The 19,756-nt window shown below is 46.8% G+C and overlaps 1 protein-coding gene across 11 annotated transcripts in view; it reads left to right on the top strand.

Moving 5' to 3' along the window:
* TENM4 (teneurin transmembrane protein 4) overlaps nucleotides 1–19,756 on the top strand; it is a 545,270-nt gene that overhangs the window by 508,465 nt on the left and 17,049 nt on the right. For all 11 annotated transcript variants that reach the window (XM_060176742.1, XM_060176743.1, XM_060176746.1 and 8 more), the window contains 4 exons: nucleotides 1,878–2,032; nucleotides 5,544–6,421; nucleotides 13,617–13,789; nucleotides 16,738–16,973. In XM_060176742.1, coding sequence (XP_060032725.1) covers nucleotides 1,878–2,032; nucleotides 5,544–6,421; nucleotides 13,617–13,789; nucleotides 16,738–16,973 — 1,442 coding nt within the window. The remainder of the gene's footprint in view (nucleotides 1–1,877; nucleotides 2,033–5,543; nucleotides 6,422–13,616; nucleotides 13,790–16,737; nucleotides 16,974–19,756) is intronic.

The following is a 19,756-nucleotide window of genomic DNA, read 5'->3' as shown; positions in this document are numbered from 1 at the left end:
TTCTCAGGCTCTAGGGCACTTAGTGAGGCAGGGATGAGGTGAGAAGTGATCCTATTGTAAGCTCTGTGGTCTGATTCCCTTCATGGGTGACTTGTATTCTGTCATCTCTCCCATTGGCCTGGATTATCCTGTGGTAACTGTAAGGCGGGTATGCTGGTACCCACACCCTGCTCTTGAGAGACCTGCTGAGAGTGGGGAGAGCAGTAGGCTTGCCCTGAGGATCCCTGGGGCCTGGCCCTCCTCTGCTATCACTAGCTCTGCCCCCTCCTCTGAGCCTCAGTTTCCCCACTATGAAGTGAACAGATCCAACTAAATGATTCTGGAGACCCCTCTGTTGGCAACAGTCTACCCTTTCAGATTGAAAACAGGTTTCCCTTCTCTCCAAGTCTTTCTTAGACATACACACACATACACACACACACACACACACACACACACACACACACACACACACACACACACACACACACACACACACACGATGTGGTGGCAGATTGCACCCAAGCCTGTAATTAGCCCAGATAAATGACAAGGGTGGCACAATATGCAGGCACTTTGCAACAGGGCGGGGAAAGCTGTCCGTCTATTTAGCACAAAAGGAGGGGGAAATGAAGTAATTAATCAGGGGCCAGCTCACTTCGATTACTGTGCAGCCAACTTTGTCAACAAGAAATGCATTTGTTCAGGGAACACTCCGCTGGCCTCCACAGCAGGGAGAGGAGGGCAAGTCCACAGACAAAAAAGCCCCTGTCTCTGTGCTGAAAGGGTGTGGTTAATTTCTATCCTGTGCTACCTGGGCAGGGAGCACAGCCAGGGGCCAGGATGTGTCCACCCAGCTGGACACCCCTGGGTGTGGAAGTTCTGGTCACCTTCTCCTAGCTCATAAGTCACTGACAAAACTAACTAGTGTTGGGTGGATCTTTAATACCTACTATCCAGGCAATCAGGAAACTTGACATTTGAAAGGGAAGAATTTTGCCCCAAGTAAGACACCCGGAAAGCTTTCTGTTTCCTGTGCCTCCACCTCTCAAAGGCTCTTCTGACACCATCTTTTTAAATATTTTAATGTGATCTTCACTAGTGGTTTAAAAGATTTAAAGATTACAAGGTATGGTTCTACACTGTAACCACCAAAATTCTGTGACCCATCTTTCCAAAAATAACACCATAGCTCTCACAGTCTGAGAGACCGGTTAGCTGCTTCCTGTTCCTTCTCTCCTCCCCCTCTTCGCCTCCTCCCCTCCTTCTCACAAGTTCAATGTGTTTCAACTCTCTAGATTCCATATTGAGAAAAAAAACAGCTGGTAGTTGTCTTTTACCTTCTTATAGTTCTCCATTTCCACACATTTTATTCCAAAAGACACAAAATAATTTGTTTATTTTTTTGATTGCAGAGTAGTATTCCATGGAGTATATATCCCATAACTTCTTTAGCCAGTCATTTAGGTTGCTTCCACTCTTCAGCTATTGTGAATAATGCAGCTATGAACATAGTGGTGCATATGTCCCTTCTAATTAGTGTTTGAGTGTCTTTTGGATAAATTCCTAAGAGTGGTATCCCTGGATCATAAGGTAACTCCATTACAATCTTCCTTCCAAAGGGGCTGTACCAGTTTGCATTCCCACCACCAGTGGAACAGAGTTCCTTTTATCCCACAACCTAGCCAACATCTGTTACGTCCTGTTCAGGTTGGGAGCTACTAAGGTGACAGGTAACTGTCTTCAGAGGCAGAAAAGTGAATGGACCAACACCCTAGAGCTGCCAAAGACCTGGGTTCTAATGCCCACTTGGGGAAGAGCTGCTTTCACAGGGCTCCATGGGTGAATGGCTGCTGGCCCTCCACTGCTGATGCCAGCTCTGGCTTCTGTGCCCACAGGCATTACTGTGGACAAGGCTGGGATGATTTACTTTGTGGACGGCACCATGATCCGACGTGTTGACCAGAACGGTGTCATCTCCACCCTCCTGGGCTCCAACGACCTCACCTCGGCCCGGCCACTCAGCTGTGACTCTGTCATGGATATTTCTCAGGTGAGAACAACCTGCTCTGCCCCTCCTGGGACTGGGAGGTCACTGCTAGGGTGACACATGGGTGACAGACAGAAACTTGGGAGGCAGTGAAGAAACATGACCAGGACATGCCAGAGGCAACAGAGCTACACGTGGTACAAATTTTAGTCTGTACCCACCTGAACCCCTTCTTTGAAACACTTAAGGTTATCTGTATGCTGCCTGTTCTCTTTCTTTTTAAAAAAATGTACTTATAAAATTAAAAATATCAACAAGGCCATAGGATAAGAAGGGTAAAATTCCCACCATCAGAGTTCCATATCCCGTCCCCTCCCTTGAAAGCTTTCCTATTCTTAATCCCTATGAGAGCATGGACCCAGGATCATTATGGGGTGCAGAAGGTGGAAGGTCTGATTTCTGTAATTGCTTGTCCACTAAACATGGGTGTTGGCAGGTTGATCTATACTCCCAGCCTGTTTCTGTCTTTCCCTAGTTGGGCAAGGATTTGGGGAGGTGGGACTTCAGAATACATTGGTGAGATTGTCTGCTCAAGGAAGTTGGCATCATGGTAGCAGCTGAAACTTGGTGTCTGAAAAACCATTTAGATATAAGGGAGAACAAATTTAATAATCAAGAACCTAAAGGCAAGAATATAACATGAGATTTGGGGTCTCCATTTTGGGAAAAGTTAGTAGGTTTATTTTAGGTATATTCCAGGAGGCCCATGACTTTACTAATTTTTGCCTGCTCCTGACAGCTAACTTGAAGCATGGTAGACCAAAGAAATAGTCTGAGAAGATGATGGCAGAGTTGGAAATAGGACATAGGACTAGGAAGCTGTATCAGGGAAGAGAGTGGCTCCCAAATACGGGAAAAGTATATAAATATTGTTAACTGTAAACCCCATCGATTTGATCTGGGCCCTATTTTCTGTACAGGAGCCTGTGTAACCTCTGCATCCCTGTAGGCCTGAGTTCGCATTCTGTCATCATAGCTAGGAGTTTGCCACTGCCAGACCCATATTCTTCAAGTGGTAGAGTATTTTGGTCCTGTTTTCTTTCTATAAGTAAATAATAAATAAATAAAATCATTTATTAGTGAAAGAGGAGGGAAAGAACCAGAGCATCATGCTGGCACATGCAATGCTGGGGATGGAACTCAGGACCTCATGCTAGAAAGTCAAACACTATCCACTGCACCACGTCCTGGGCTACACCTCTTCTCATCCTAAACTGTAGCCACATGCATCCCAGACAGATTTCTCTTCCAGAGTGCCTGACATGTTGTAGAAGCACAGCCACTGCTTGTTGGATTGACCAGATTCTAACTTTGCCACTCACCATCTGGTCAGCAGACTAACACATTTTTGGGGTCCCTCGGGCCTCCTCTGTCACATCTGTGAAATGACACTGCTGACCTTGGCCCTGCAGGATTGCTCTGAGAATAAGGAAACTGGCACAAAGCCCCCAGCACTGCGTGGCCACTAGGAGGTGACAAATAAACAGAAATCCAAGCCCCACTTTCATAAGGAAGGTCACATTTGTGCCAGTTTGGGAGGGACACAAGGGGTTTTCCTGGTGTCAAGGGAGCAAGGAGCCAATGCACACAAAGGAAGCAGCATGTGCAAAAGCACAAAGGTAAAGTTTAATACAAGGTGCCCTGGACAACTGGCAGCCAGAGCACAGGAATCTCAGAAAGGAGAAGGAGGAGCTGAACCAGAGGAACATGATGGAGATGGGAGAGGGACACAAGCACCTGCTTTTCTCTGTCCTTAGCATGGCATCCTGTGGTGACTCGGCAAGACGTATGTCCTCTACTGCTTCATCCTCTGGGCTGAGTCACTGAACACCCAGCTTGTCATCATTAGTAAAACTATAGACAGGGCCTTCAATTACATTAAATTGCAAGAGTTTCTTTTTCAGTTGATTGGTTATTTGGTTTGCGGTTTGTTTTTGTTTTTGTACCGATGTACTACTTTGCTTTGGTTGATGGTGTTGCCAGGGATTTAACCTGAGACTTTGGAGCCTCAGACACGAGAGTCTTTTTATATAGCTACTGTGTTATCTCCCCCACCGTAGAACCTTTTTTTATGTTTATTTATTCCTTTTTGTTGCATTATAGTTACTATTGTTGTTATTGATGTCTTCGTTGTTGGATAGGACAGAGAGAAATGGAGAGAAAAGGGGGAGACAGAAAGGTGGAGAGAAAGATAGACACACCTGTAGACCTGCTTCACCGCTTGTGAAGTGACTTGCCTGCAGGTGGGGAGCCAGGGGCTCGAACCAGGATCCTTCCAGTTCTTGCACTTTGCACCACCTGTGCTTAACCCGCTGTGTTACCGCCGGACTCCCCCTAGAACCTTTTTAAAAACCACTGCTGACAATAGTGCTCATGTTGTTTAGGATCATTGTTATTTCTTAAATATCCTATTATTTTATTCATTTATTTTTAAATAGAGAGAATTCAAGAAGGAATGGGGAGATAGAGAGGAAGAGAGAAAATGAGATACCTGCAGCACTGCTTCACCACTTATGAAGCTTCCCCCAACTACAGATGAGGACCAGGACCTTGAACCTGGCTGACCCTTGCTGGCTGGCAGTTTGCCTCAATCCGAGAACAAGTTGGGTTGGGCCTTCGGAGGCCACCGTGGCCTGACATTATATACACAAGAGCTTTCAGCTCCACGCACAGGCCCTCTGCCAGCCAGCACTGGCTGCTACCAAGTGCCAAGCCACATGGCAGAAAGTTGTCTGACTTCAGACAGAGCTTTGTCTGCCAGGCAGTCACAGCAGAGGCTGGCGGGACAGCTGGATCAAATGGCATGGTGGCTGGGGAAGACGACTGGACTTAGAGATCCAGATGATTCCTCAGGAATATAGGTGCCTCGTGGGAGGACCTGGACTCCAGCCCCTGAGGCCACACAGAAGCACCATGCACAAAGTGCACCCTCCAGGTTCACAACCAGAGAGAGGGTTTGAGAACAACAGCTGCCTCTGCCTCCAGACCCCACCTGCCTCTCCTGGCTCCCCAATTCCATGACCCCAGCTGACCATCTGTGTGCTTACTGCCTCAGCCTATTTCACAGCTGAGACTACTGTATTTTCCACGTGGTTCTTTGTTGTTTTTACTGTTTGTTTATCATTGTATTCAGGGGTACAGTTTCTCATCTCCCTGTGACAGTCTGCAAGACACTCACCTCAATCTAAATCCTGTTCCAGCATTATGCACCAAGACACCCAAGCGGTCTCCCAGGCCCTTCCCTGCCCTCCTTCCCCAGAGTGTTTTGCTTTGGTGAATACAGCAAACCCAGTCCAAGCTGTGATGCCCCCCTTCTTCATTTTCTGTTAAGGTCCTGGGGAGCAGTCCAGTAGTGGCTCCTGCCTGGTTTCACTCTGATGGTCCCAGGGGTTCGGAGGACAAGCTACTGTGAGGCCTTGACAAGTGGGACAGTGTCCCATACTCTGCAGGGTCTGGGGGTGGCTCACAGTGGGCCCCTGGCCTGGCACCTGAGCAACTGTCTCTTCATCCCCAGGTCCGCCTGGAGTGGCCCACAGACCTGGCCGTCAGCCCCATGGACAACTCCCTGTACGTGCTGGACAACAATGTCGTACTGCAGATCTCGGAGAACCACCAGGTGCGCATCGTGGCAGGCCGACCCATGCACTGCCAGGTCCCTGGCATCGACCATTTCCTGCTGAGCAAGGTGGCTGTCCATGCCACTCTGGAGTCGGCCACTGCCCTGGCCATCTCCCACACTGGGGTCCTGTATATCGCCGAGACGGACGAGAAGAAGATGCACCGCATCCGCCAGGTCACCACAAGCGGGGAGATCTCACTGGTGGCCGGGGCGCCCAGTGGCTGCGACTGCAAGAACGATGCCAACTGCGACTGCTTCTCTGGCGACGACGGTTATGCCAAGGATGCCCGGCTCCACACACCATCCTCCCTGGCCGTGTGTGCCGACGGTGAGCTCTATGTGGCTGACCTGGGCAATGTCCGCATCCGCTTCATCAGGAAGAACAGGCCTTTCCTCAACACCCAGAACCTGTACGAGCTCTCCTCACCCATCGACCAGGAGCTCTACCTGTTTGACACCAGCGGCAGGCACCTGTACACCCAGAGCCTGCCCACTGGCGATTACTTGTACAACTTCACTTACAGCGGGGACGGCGACGTCACCCTCATCACCGACAACAACGGCAACATGGTAAACATCCGGCGAGACTCCACCGGCATGCCCCTCTGGCTTGTGGTCCCCGATGGCCAGGTCTACTGGCTCACCATGGGCACCAACAGCGCCCTCAAGAGTGTGACCACACAAGGGCACGAGCTGGCCATGATGACCTACCACGGTAGCTCTGGCCTCCTGGCGACCAAAAGCAATGAGAACGGGTGGACCACCTTCTATGAGTAAGTACCGAGCTGAGGCCAGGGTGGCCTTGTCTGAGCTGCCTGGTGGGATTGGAGCAGGTTCCAGGGGTTTGTTTTCGTTACATGGTTCATTTTCATTCAGGATTTGGGGCTGTGAGCCATTCATTGCAGCTTCTTCTCCACAAGCACTTTCCAGGCATTTGCTTCTGGGGAAGAATGAAGTGCTTTGAATCCATGGAGGTTGGGAGGTTGGGCTCCATCTCTCTCTGCCTCAGTCTCCATATCTGTCTACCTGCCTAGCATAGCACAGGAAGGTGACATAAAAACTAAAATGCTGGCATCTACACAGGGCCACAAGCTAGAAACAAGGGAACAGCTCCATGCAGATAAGCTCACCATAATCCTCAGAGTTCACGTCTCCTAAGACTTGAAGGAAAGGAAGAAAGAAAGAAAGAAAGAAAGAGAGGAAAAGAGAGAAAAAAAAAAAACAAAACTGTGTTGTTCACTTTAACTACTTTAGGGAAAGAAGCTCTTTGCTTGCCTTCTCTCAAACACACTGTATATATGAGACCAAAACTTTCTCTCTCATGAGTCCAGATCATTAAAGAGGGCTCACATCCCCAATGTATCGTGTGCAGTAACAAGGAGGAGGAAAGGAGGCTACAGAGCTCATCCCACCAGAAGTAACTCTACACTGCTCAATGTAGATTGGATATCCTTTATGTGACCTTATCCTGTCACTGTTGGTTCAGTCCTGGTGCCTAGAGAACCAGACCCACTTACTACAATCCTAGCAGAAAAGTTGCATGTAAGGGTGCTAAGTGGTGGTGCACCCAGTTAAGCACAGAGAGTATGAAGTGCAAGGACTCTCACAAGGATCCCAGTTCAAGCCTTCAGCTCCCCACCTGTAGGGGAATGACCTCACAAATGGTGAAGCAGGTCTGTCTGTCTACCCTTCCCTTCTCAATTGCTCTCTGTCCTATTCTCCCCCCCCCCAAAAAAAATTGAAAAAATGGCCACAGGAACAGTGGATTTGTAGTGCAGGCACCAAGCCCTTGCAATAGCCCTGGAGGCCAAAAAAACTGCATGTAGTTCACATATTAAATATTAAATAATGGGCTGGTGTGATAGCATAATGCTTATGCAAAAAGCCTTTTGTGCCTGGGCTACCAAAGGTCCCAGGTCCAATCCCTAGCATTACCATAAGCCAGAGCTAAGCAGTGCTCTGGTAAAAACAAAACATAAAAACACTAAATACAGCTGTATTTTTAAAGTTTTATTAGTGATTAAACAGTGCTTTACAAAATTATAAGATGTCAGGGATATGAATTCATACCCACACCCTGGTCCAAAATTTTGTGCCCCCCCTTCCAACTTCCTTAGTTCCCACAACATCCAAGAGACAGGTTTTTTGTTTGTTTGTTTGTTTGTTTTTTAATGTTCATTTGCTTTAGTCCTCTGTATTCCACACAGGAGCAAAGCCACCCAGTAGTTTTCTTCACCTCTTTTCGCTCAGCATGATCACCTTCAGTTTCATCCAATCATTTTTTATCACTAGGTGATAGTTCATTGAATCTGTATCCTGTAACTTCTTTTTTCAGCCATCTGTTGATGGGCATGTAGGGTGTTTCCACTGCTTGGTCATTGTGAATAGTGAACATAGGTGTGTATGTATGCCTGTATCATATCCTTTGGATATAGGCCAGGAGTGGTATTAAATACTAGTAGATTTGACACATTAATTATACATGTCATTTATGTGTTTGAGTGGTTCCTCTTAGAAGCTATTTTAATGAAAGGACTTTGTGGCATCTTTTTATTCACTTAGCTTTTCTAAGCTCCCTTATGAGCTCTACAGCTGAGTGCTGACTAGGTACCTGGGTGTGTGTGTGTGTGTGTGTGTGTGTGTGTGTGTGTGTGTGTGTCTGTGTGTGTGTGTCTGTGTGTGTGTGTGGTGTGTCAGGAACCAGCTCTTCTGAGCATTAATTCTGACCTAGAAGCAACATCACTACACTGCACTGCCCCACCCCCCAATATTCGTGATAGTATGTGTCTCACAGAAAAAGAAACCAAGGCTTCAGCTCATTTGTCCTATTAAATAGTAGACAACTGGCAATATGGGGTTCACCACCATGTCCATCCAGAGCTCTTACTCTTACAGACAGCCCCACCCCTCCCGTCAGAGTTCATTAATCCCAAATTAACTTGAATCTTTGAACCTAAAGTGTTTCCCAAGCTTGAAGAAGCATGTTTCTCATAGTCCCAGAATCCAAAGGAAAAGGATCTATAATAGACTTTTAAATATAGCTTGGACCTCCCCCCAAAAAAAATGTCATAGCAATTTTTACAGAGTTCACTGGTTAAATCCCCACCTCCTAATTAGGACCTTGTTAATTACAAAGACAAGACAAAGACTAAGGAAAGCAGCAATTATCTTGATTAACTCATCGGAATAGAACTAAACTAAATAATTCAGTCCCCCTGCCCCCAAGTTGCCCAGTGGAATCCTCTTATACTTATTTAGCCAAGACAGGGGATTCTTTGTCAGAGCCGGTCATGCTCTCAATTAGTCCAGGGCCACTGCTGCAGGCCCAGTAGTGTGACACACTGCTACAGCTGCTGCCCAGCCAGCCATGAAATAAATCCACAGTCACTTTCTTTCTACACCTCTGGCAGAAAGCATTCCATGCCCTTTTCCTGTCTTTCCATAGCTGACTCTTTAAAACGAATGGAATGTCAGTGTCGTTACTTTTCTTTTGACTTCTCCTTCTCCTTCTCCTCCTCCTCCTCCTCCTTCTTCTTCTTCTTCTTCTTCTTATTTTATTAGTAATTTAATGATGATTTAAGAAATTACAAAATAACGGGCTACTGCTCCACACTGTTCCTACTACCAGAGTTTTGACTCCCCAGTCTCTTCACTGTAAGCTAGAGCAGTTCTCCTAAGGTTGCAGATATGGGTTTGCTATAATTTCTACAACTATCTGTGTATATTTGTATATATTTTCTTTTTAGATCCCATCTTCTCTTCTTTCCCAAGTCAGACATATACCTATTACTACATCCGAATGCCCCTTCCTTTCTCCTCTTCTCTCTCCAGGCTCTGATGGAGTATGTTTACTTTTTTACAAGATGGCATTTGGAATTTCCAAGTATCTGCTTAATAGTGGTACCCAAGCTGCAAGTCCTCAGGATAAAAGGAGAAACTCATGTTTCCATGTACTCTTCACAGCAACCCCAGCTGATAGCAATTACCACCCACATTTCCTCCAGATGGACAGACCAAAACACAGATTAGACGACTAGTCTAAAACCACACAATGATGGCAGAGCCAAACCAGAGCCCAAGCCTGTGTTCTCTCCACCAGGTTGACTGAGTTCACTAAAGTTCTTTGTGAGTTATTTGTATGGAGTCAAAGGAGTATTGCTTTCTTAGGGAGATTCTGAGGTTCCAAATTTCAGTGAGCTACAGTATGGAAAACTCAATATCATGCTCAAATAATAGCTGTAGCTGTTATTGGTTATCAGGGAAGACATTGAAAGAGTGCTGTTTGGCCATGAAAAGTATTGCCTGGGGTCATCTGCAAAGAAACTAGTGAAAAGAAGAGACAAAATTTGTGATGGAGGCAGGTAGGAGTCAAGATCAGGCCATGGCAGAATCAGCTGTCAAATCTTAGGAATCAAGGAAGAGATGAGGAGGGGAGGGGTAACGTCCCGAGAATCTCCAGAATGAGTGGGGAAAGGCAGGCAGAACTTCACATAGGGGCTAGGCAAGGGCTCGCCCACTAGAGTGCACACCTTACCATGCATGAGGACTGGGGTTCAAGCATCTCATCCCCATCTGCAGAGGGCAAGTTTCACATGCAGTGGAGCAGTGCTGCAAGTGTCTCTTTGTCTCTCCTTCTTTTAGTTCTCACCTTCTATAAAAAAATGGCCATTGGGAATGGTAGAGTCATGCAAACACAGAGCCCCAGTGATAACCCTGGTGGGGAGGGGAAAAAAATCAAAAACTAAAAGTATTTCACAGAGGCACAAGGGAAATGTGCACAAGTTATAGGGGCTAAGGCCCACTTATCTCCTCCCCAGCCACCCCCCTCCCTGACCCCAGGCAGAAGTACCAGAGTTCTGATGAGCTTACCCCAAGTGTGGGTAAGGTAGAAGGTGGGCCAGTGGCATTTCACAGGCTCTAGAATGTAATGAGATGAATGAATAAGAAACCAGAGAATTCTACAAATTGACTGCTCTTTCTAATGTTCATTTTATTATTCCTGCCCTTCTAATGGAAGCTGGAAGTAGGAGAGATGACTGGGTTTCTTTCCTCCCTCCTTCCTTCTTTCCTTCCTTCCTTCCTTCCTTCCTTTCATTCTTTCTTTATTTCTTTCTTACTTCCTTTCTTTCTCTTTCTTCCTTTTTTCTTTTTGGGCCATCTCATATGAAATGAAACCAGATAATAAAAATCACAGGCCTTTCAATTGGCTCTTTGTCAGTGAATCAATAAGTGCAGGTGGTGCAAAGTGCAAGGACTGGTGTAAGGATCCTGGTTCAAGCTCCGCCTCCCCACCTGCAGGGGAGTCGCTTCACAAGCAGTGAAGCAGGTCTGTAGGTGTCTGTCTTTCTCTCCCCCTTTCTGTCTTCCCCTCCTCTCTCCATTTCTCTCTGTCCTATCCAACAATGACAACAATAATAGTAACTACAACAATAAAACTACAAGGGCAACAAAAGGGAATAAATAAATAAATATTTTTAAAAAACTAAATTAAATTCACATGAGGAAATAGTATAATGGTTCTGCAAAAACGATTTTCATACTTAAGGTTGTGAGGTCCCAGGTTCAATCCCCAGTACTACTATAAGCCAGAGCTGAGCACTGGTCCAGTCTTTCTCTCTGTGTCTGTCTCTCTCTCTTTCATTAAAAATAAATAAGGGACCATGCAGTGACACACCTGCTCATATGGCAGTGCGAAAGAACCCAGGTTCACACCTCTGGTCCCCACCTGCACAGGGAAAGCTTCACGAGTGGTGAATAGTATAATGGTTCTGCAAAAACGATTTTCATACTTAAGGTTGTGAGGTCCCAGGTTCAATCCCCAGTACTACTATAAGCCAGAGCTGAGCACTGGTCCAGTCTTTCTCTCTGTGTCTGTCTCTCCTTTCAGTTTATCTCTGTCTCTATCCAATAATAAATACAATATTAAAAATATAAATAAAATATATTTAAATATTTTTCTTTAAAAAAACAGATGCTACCATGATGCCAGCCTGACTTCCCTGGGCAGACAACCTCACCATTGTGTCTGAGAACTCCACCTATGCAGAGCCGTGCCCCACTAGGGAAAGGTAGAGACAAGCTGGGGGTATGGATCGACCTGTCAATGCCCATGTCCAGAGGAGAAGTAATTACGGAAGCCAGACCTCCCACCTTCTGCACCCCATACTCCCAGAGGGATAAATAATAGGGAAACGTTTAATGGAGGGGAGGGGAGATGGAACTCTGGTGGTAGGAACTGAGTTGTACAGAATTGTACCCTCTTATCCCACAATCTTAGTAATCATTAAAGCACTAAAAAAAAAAATTTTTTTTTAATTTTTAGAAAGGCAGCTATTCCAGCAGTAATGCCATGAAACTGTTGGATCAAAATAGATCTTCCATTTTGGATTTAAAAGGTGACTCAAAATCTGAAGAAATGTCAACTTACTCATACACCATGACCATAGATGGATTTCAGAAGACCAGGGTAGTGTCCAGGAGAAAGTTTACTCTGTAGAGCATACCTTATGCTGCACAATGCCCTGGGCTCAAGCCCCAACACATGGGAGGACCGTGGGCAGCACTCTGCACTGGGTCCCCCAAGCCCTCTGAACTTCCTCCTCTCAACCCCATGCTTTCTTGTCTTTGCCACAACAGACCACAGCCAGTCCATGTTTAGCCTTTTGCTCTCCTTGTTTCTTCAGTTCCACCCACAAGTGAGATTTCCCAGTATTCATCCTTCTCCTGCTGGCTGATCTCACTTAGCATGATTCCTTCAAGTTCCATCCAAGATGAGGCAAAGGGAATGATTGTATCTATTCTTTCTGTCTCTCTCCCTTCTTTCCTTCCTCCCTCCCTTCCTTCCTCCCTCCCTCCCTTCCTTTCTTTCTTTCTTTCTTTCTTTCATAGCTGAGTACTATCCATTGCATATGTGTACCACAACTTCCTTAACTGTTCATCTGTTTTTTGGCATCTGGGTTGCATGTGAGAAACATACAGCTTGAATAGGAATCAGAAATACTGACATCTGAGCCAGGCACTAGCTCAGTAGGTAGGGTGCATGCCTTGGAACATCAGGGTGCCATAGCAGCAGTGAGAACTCTGTCTCTGTCTCCCTTTTTATCTCCCTGTCTGAAAAAAAAACAACCCAGGCCAGGGAAGCCTTGCCGGGGGCCAGCCCTTGCAGAGTAGTTAGGGTCCCTGAAGGAAAGAGGGTCAGCTACTTCAAGTGAAAGAGAGAGGCACCTACCTCTGTTTCTCTCCCTGCAGAGATTTATTTTTATTTATTTTTTAAATAATTTTAAATATTTATTTATTCCCTTTTTGTTGCCCTTATTGTTTTATTGTTGTAGTTATTATTGTTGTTATTGATGTTGTTGTTGTATAGGACAGAGAGAAATGTAGAGAAGAGGGGAAGACAGAGAGGAGAGAAAGATAGACACCTGAAGACCTGATTCACCACTTGTGAAGTGACTCCCGTGCAAGTGGGGAGCTGGGGACTCAAACTGGGATCCTTATTCTGGTCCTTGCACTTTACGTCACCTGCGCTTAACCTGACTCCCTGAAGAGATTTATTTTTAAACAATTTTTACCCAGATATAGTTGACATCATGTAAGATTGTTTTCATTAATACCAAGGATACATGCATGATGTTTTTATTAACATCAAGAATAACCTTAAACAACATTATTATAGGCATGTTTTCCTTAGAAAGTTTCCTAGGTCTGGGGCATCCTAATCTCCCCTTGAAAGTTTCCTTGGTCTGGAGTAGTATTTGTGTATTTCCAATATAGCTAATAAATCCTCAAATTATCAATGTAATTGGAAACAAAGGATGAATAGCTTCAGTTTAGTCTAGGACTTCCCACTTTGCAGGCAGTCCCAGCCTGACCTGTACTTTGTCAGTCAGTAGCCTTGACTTCGCATCCTCCAAAGCCTCACCTGCACCATGAAGGTTCTCTTACTCAGAGCCACCTCTTGGGTTTCAGGTATGACAGCTATGGCCACCTGACCAATGTGACCTTCCCAACCGGACAGGTGAGCAGTTTCCGTAGTGACACTGACAGCTCAGTGCATGTCCAGGTGGAGACCTCCAGCAAGGATGATGTCACCATCACCACCAACCTGTCTGCCTCAGGTGCCTTCTACACTCTGCTGCAAGGTAGGCCAGGGGAGGACCCGGGGATGGGAGGAGCTGGGTGGGGAGGCCAAGGCATGAGGAAGGCATCACAGTCGGTGCCTCTCTGCTTTGCCACCTCCCCTGCAACACACAGCATCTCGAGTCTTGGAAATTATCTCCCAGGAGCTTCAGCCTCCTAGCTTTCTGCCCAGTGAATAGAGATGTCATCAGCTGCTAAGCCAAGTGGCCTCCACTGCCACCACTTTGATGCCTCTCAGAGTTACTAGGGACAGCTGAGTCACAGTAGCAGAACCTCACTGGGAACAAACCCTCTGCCTCTGTTGTTTTCAGCTGTCCAGAGTAGACTTTATAACTTTGCCAGACTCATTTGCTTTATTCACACACACACACACACACACACACACCCTTAAATTATTTTTTGTGCTCCCAAAGACTTTGGTCCTGAGTAATAAAAAAAATGCCTTGAGTTTACAGAGGCCCAGATTCAGATTCTAGTTATGTCTTCCCCCAAACTGCTGTGGCCCTTGGGTTCCCTGCTGGAAGGAAGCAGGGTGAAGGCCCATTAGATGGCGTGGGGCACAATGGAGGGCAGGGCAGGTATACCAGGTGCCCAGCCCCACTGCACCCAGTGCCTGCTGTGCTGGCTCCTACCCACATGAGTGGACTGGAGTCCCTCTTCTTCCAGTCTGTTGGTGGGCCTGGGAAATGGGCTGAGCTCTGATATCTGTTCTGTGCCTTTGCTCAGACCACTTCTTGGCACGGCAGCCAGTCAGTCTCCTGGTGTTGCTCACTAAGTACTTGTCAGGTTAACTAAATTAGCTGTTCATTAACAGGTACTTTGATGTACCACAGGAAAGTAACTGCCCAATTCACCATGATTTTTATTCTCAAAGAACAGTAACTGTTGTTTAGTCAAAGAAGGAGAGCTTGAAACCCTGGAGTTCCTCTCCCTGCTCCCAACAGTGGCTTAGGACACATCCCAGGGGATTGCCATCTGAGTGGGCATTAGCAGGAGAAGGGGGCTGGGCGGTGCACCACCCAGGAGAGCTCACACTCTACTACTCTCACAGGTCCAGGTTCCAGCCCCCAGCCCCCACATGTGAGGTAGGAAGCTTCACAAGCAGTGGAGCATTGCCACAGGGGTCTCTCCATGTCTCCCTAGGTCTCTTATTGTATCTCATGATTTGGCAAAAAGAATTGACACCAGGAACAGTGGAGTCATGTAGGCATAGAGCCCCAGCATTAGCCCTGGCATCTAAATAAAATAAACAAGTAACAAGAGAAGGTGCCTATTGTGAGTTAGCTAGGATCTTGCATGAGCTAAAGACAAGGATAGCAGGGCCCCTGATTCCTTGCACATCAGGGAGCCATGTAGTGGCACACCCAGGTTGAGCACACATTTTACCTCAGTTATCTTGTCCATTGGACCTACTTCTTTCCTGCAGCTAAGTGTCCCCTCCTCTAAGCTAACACAGGCTAACTTCTGTTGGGGCAGGTTTTTTTTTTCTTTTCTTTTCTTTTTTAATGCATAAATGTCACATCCCTTTAGTTCTCAAATGCCTTAATCTCATCACAGCTTTTCCAACACAGGGGAGACAGGCTCACTGCTCAATTGCCAGTGCAGACCTAAGACACCTGCCAATTCAGAACTAGGAACATGCACAAAGGGAAGGCTGCCCTGGCACCCAGGAAGTGGGCTCCCTATTTGGCCTCTTGGCATGGCTGCCAAGCTCCTTTGCCTTTTTCCTTGAGGCTCAGAGGTTCAGCTTTGCAGCTATCTCAGTGACAGTTTTAAAAAAATCTCTTGGGTTCCTCCTCCGTCTGAACTTTGGGAGGAAATAAAAAGGCACAGTTAATGTGCAGAGACCTAGGGAAGTCCCAGTTTGAGATACAGGGGAGTGCTGACCCTGGTCCTCTGCCCGTGGGCTCCCATCCCAAGTCTCCCTTAATGGAGAGATGGGGATTCAGCAAGAAACAGATTTCCCAGATGACATAAACACAAGTGTGTCCCTCATTCCAAGACAGTGATATACAGTATGTCAGTGGGTGATGCGGAGGCTATGAGAGAGAAGGTGGAGACATGAGACATGGAGGCAGGAGAGGCCAATGCAGTGTCATTCTAGCTGGGAAGATTTTAAGAGGGCTTCCTACAAAAACCACTGCCCTCTGGTCTGACAGAGCCTTGCAAGTGTCAGGTTCAGTACAGCAAATATTAGCTGAGCACATACAATAGCCGGGGGGGGGGGGGGGTTCAGTGGCATTAATATAATTGTCAATGAAAAACTCTATAAGCAACTATTTTAAACTATGAATATACTAAGAAAGATCTTAAAACCAGAGAATATACCAAAATATTTTAAGTGGTTCTCTTTCTTTTATACCTGAAACTGATATGTAATATGTCACTTTTACCTTTAAAAAATGAATAAAATGGGGAGTCGGGTGGTAGCGCAGTAGGTTAAGTGCTTGTGGCACAAAGCGCAAGGACTGGCATAAGGATTCCGGTTTAAGCCTCCGGCTCCCCACCTGCAGGGAGGTCACTTCACAATCGATGAATCAGGTCTGCAAGTGTCTATCTTTCTCTCCCCCTCTCTGTCTTCCCCTCCTCTCTCCATTGCTCTCTGTCCTATCCAACAACAATGAAATCAATAATAACAATAATAACTATAACAACAATAAAAAATAAGGGCAACAAAAGGGAAAATAAATATAAAATAAAATTTTTTTTAAATGAATAAAATGAGGGACCCCAGGTGATAATGTACCCAGTAGAGCACACGTGTTACCAAGCTCAAAGACTCAGGTCGAGGCCCTGGTCCCCACCGGCAGAGTGGAAGTTCCACAGCAGGGGAGAGGTGCTGCGGGTGTCCTCCTTCTCCCTGTCTCTCCCTGTGTATCTTCCTTCCGCTGGGTCTGTCACCTCACCCCAGCCTGACCCCTGCTGAGCAGTTTGTCCTTGCCTCCCCCAGATCAAGTCCGGAACAGCTATTACATTGGGGCAGACGGCTCACTGCGCCTCCTGCTGGCCAACGGCATGGAGGTGGCGCTGCAGACAGAGCCGCACCTCCTGGCGGGCACAGTCAACCCCACCGTGGGCAAAAGGAACGTCACATTGCCCATCGACAATGGCCTCAATTTGGTGGAGTGGCGGCAGCGCAAGGAGCAGGCGCGCGGCCAGATCACTGTCTTTGGGCGGCGGCTGCGGGTGAGCTAGGCCTGGGGTACTGAGATCTTGCAGGGAGGTGAGAAAGAGGGAAGAGTACATGGTGGAGGAGGGACTGGAGAGGGAGGAGGGATCTGGGGGCTGTGTCCTGGTCATGTGAGAGAAGGTTCTCCAGGGTCCTCTGTCCCCTCCTCTGCAGAAGAGGAGAAAGTACATAGACCACCTCTAAGAAGCCTTCTTGTGGCTGGTGGGAAGGGGCTGGCTGTGGACCCAGTCAGGCCTGGGCAAGTGCTTCATCTTCAGTTCTGTCATCTACAAAATGGGGGTGGAGGTGGGGGGAATCGGAAACCAACTCAATCAGTTGCCACAGAGATCTGAAGACATGTGTAAACCGCCTCACAAAGTCTGGCCCAGAATAAGTGGCCAAAAGTCAATAATACCTCTCCCTGTTGTCGCTCTTTCCTTCCTTCTTTCTTTTTCTTTCTTTTTCTCTTTCTTTCTTCCTTTTTTTCTTCTGTCCTTCCTTCCTTCCTTCCTTCCTTCCTTTCTTTATCTTTTCTAAATAAACTCAGGGCCTCCTCCTTGCATACATAGCACTATAGACACACCTACTGGGCCCAGTTTTTTTATTCTTTATTTAGAGAGACAGAATGGACAGGGGAAAGACACCACAACACCACTCCACCACCCATGGAGCTTTCTAAGGGCCATCCATGGTACTCCCATGTGGTGGCAGAGCTCAAACCCAGGGCCTGGGGAGGGCAGACTGTGCTAGCTGAGCTGTTTCCTTGCTCCTGTTGTCGTTATTCTTGTTATTGTTATTGTTGTTGTTCATAGTCTGGCCATTGGGAACCTCAGGCACGTCTCCCATTCCTTCCAGGCAGAGCCGTCACTCCTACCAGAGCAAGACAACCTTCCACCACACGTAGCTGCCACTGTAGACTAGTATCTTGGGAGTAGATGCCCTGAACCACCTTTATTTTTATTTAAGTAGTGGTTTACGAGATTATCAGAGAATAGTGCTATAGGTTCACACCACTCCCACTACCTAAGTTCTACCCACTAGCCCCACATATGAGGGAAACCATCCAGTAGTTGTCTTTCACCTCCACTTCCATCCGTTTTGTTCTGAAGGACACAGCATTATCTTTTTGATTGCAGAGTAGTATTCCATGGAGTATATGCCCCATGACATCTTTACTGAGTCATCTGTTGATGAACGTTTAAGTTGCTTCCATATTTAGGCTTTTCCAAATAATGCAGCTGTAAACATGAGATTGTGTGTGTGTGTTTCTTCAAATTAGTGTTTTCATGTTTTCTGGAGAAATACCCAAGAGTTCTGAGCCAACCCTTTCTCTTGTATCCCTGCCAGTGTCTCTGTAGTGTGGCTGCTGCCTGAGGCCTGACATTTCCCTCCAGCTTTAGAAAGTGACCCTGGATTTCATCACCACTCTGCATAGGCCCCAGCTGTGTGGAGACCTGCTGAGCTGAGAGGAACCCCAGAACTGAGCCGGGTGTTTCTGACACAAACCATAGCACATCCACAGGCCCTCCTGGGATCCCCTGTCTTTCAGCAAAAGATGGCTTTGTCCATGCCTCTGGTTCCCCCACAAGGTAGTAAGAGGAAGAACATTCCCAGATTCACATCACTAGGCCACGGAACAGACTCCAAGACAGTACCCTCTGTCTTAGTTTATATATATATATATATATATATATATATATATATATATATATATATATTTCCTTTTGTTGCCCCTTTTTATTGTTGTTGTAGTTATTATTGTTGTTGTTATTGATGTTGTCATTAGATAGGACAGAGAGAAATGGGGAGAGGATGGAAAGACAGAGAGGGAGATAAAGACACCTGCAGACCTGCTTCACCACCTGCGAAGCGACTCCCCTGCAGGTGGGGAGCTAGGAGCTCGAACCAGGATCCTTATGCCGGTCCTTGCACTTTGCACCACATGCACTTAACCTGCTGAGCTACCACCCAACTCCCTCTGTCTTAGTTTCATTCCACAGAAGGTGCAAGTAGGAACTGACTTATCCAACATCACACTGCTGGGCCCCAGAAAGCCAGGCCTTCAGAGTCCTGGAAACAGCCATCTTCTGCTTTTCCAAGGAGGGCCTCACCTTCTGTGGCCCACCACCTCCTGAGGACCTTCCAGAATCCCCCTGGCCATATCCTCCAAGAGCTTCTCCCACACCTTATAGCCAATGAGTTAAACAGAAGGTTCCACCTGTGGCCAGGTGGTGGCACACCCAGTAGAGCACACACATTACCGTGAGTAATGACTTGGATTCAATGCCCCTTCCTGTATTTAGGAGGGAAGCCTCAGGAGTGGTGAAGCAGTGCTGTAGGTGTCTCTCCTTATCTCTCTCTCTCTCCCCTTCTCTATCTCTCACCCTCTATTGAAAAGAAAGAAAGAGAGGAAGAAAGAAAAAAAGAAAGAGCAAAAGAAAGAAAGGGTGAAGGGAGACTGTCAGGAGTAGTGTTAGAAGCTGTGCAGGTGCCAAGCCCTGGTGATAACACTAGTGGCAGTAAAAAACAAATAAATTTAAAAAGAAGAAGAAGGAGAAGGAGAAGAAGAAGAAGAAGAAGAATATTTGGCCTGGGTTTGAGTCCTGACTGCCTGGGCTGATATACCCCAAGCACTGAGCCTGGTGCTAGCAGGGCCAGGCGCTCCACATACAGCAGCCATCTGTGCTGTCAGGGCTTTCTCTCTGCCCGTGTGTGAGCCTGCAGAAAGCTTCCCAGGTTTAATCAGTGCATCTCTCAGTCCAAGATTGATGGCACAGTGGATGGGCACCCGAGTCCCACA

This window comes from Erinaceus europaeus, chromosome 17 (assembly GCF_950295315.1).
Source record: "Erinaceus europaeus chromosome 17, mEriEur2.1, whole genome shotgun sequence".
Taxonomy (NCBI): domain Eukaryota; kingdom Metazoa; phylum Chordata; class Mammalia; order Eulipotyphla; family Erinaceidae; genus Erinaceus; species Erinaceus europaeus.
The sequence above is the reverse complement of the archived record's forward strand: the minus strand, read 5'-3'. Positions and strand labels throughout refer to the sequence as shown.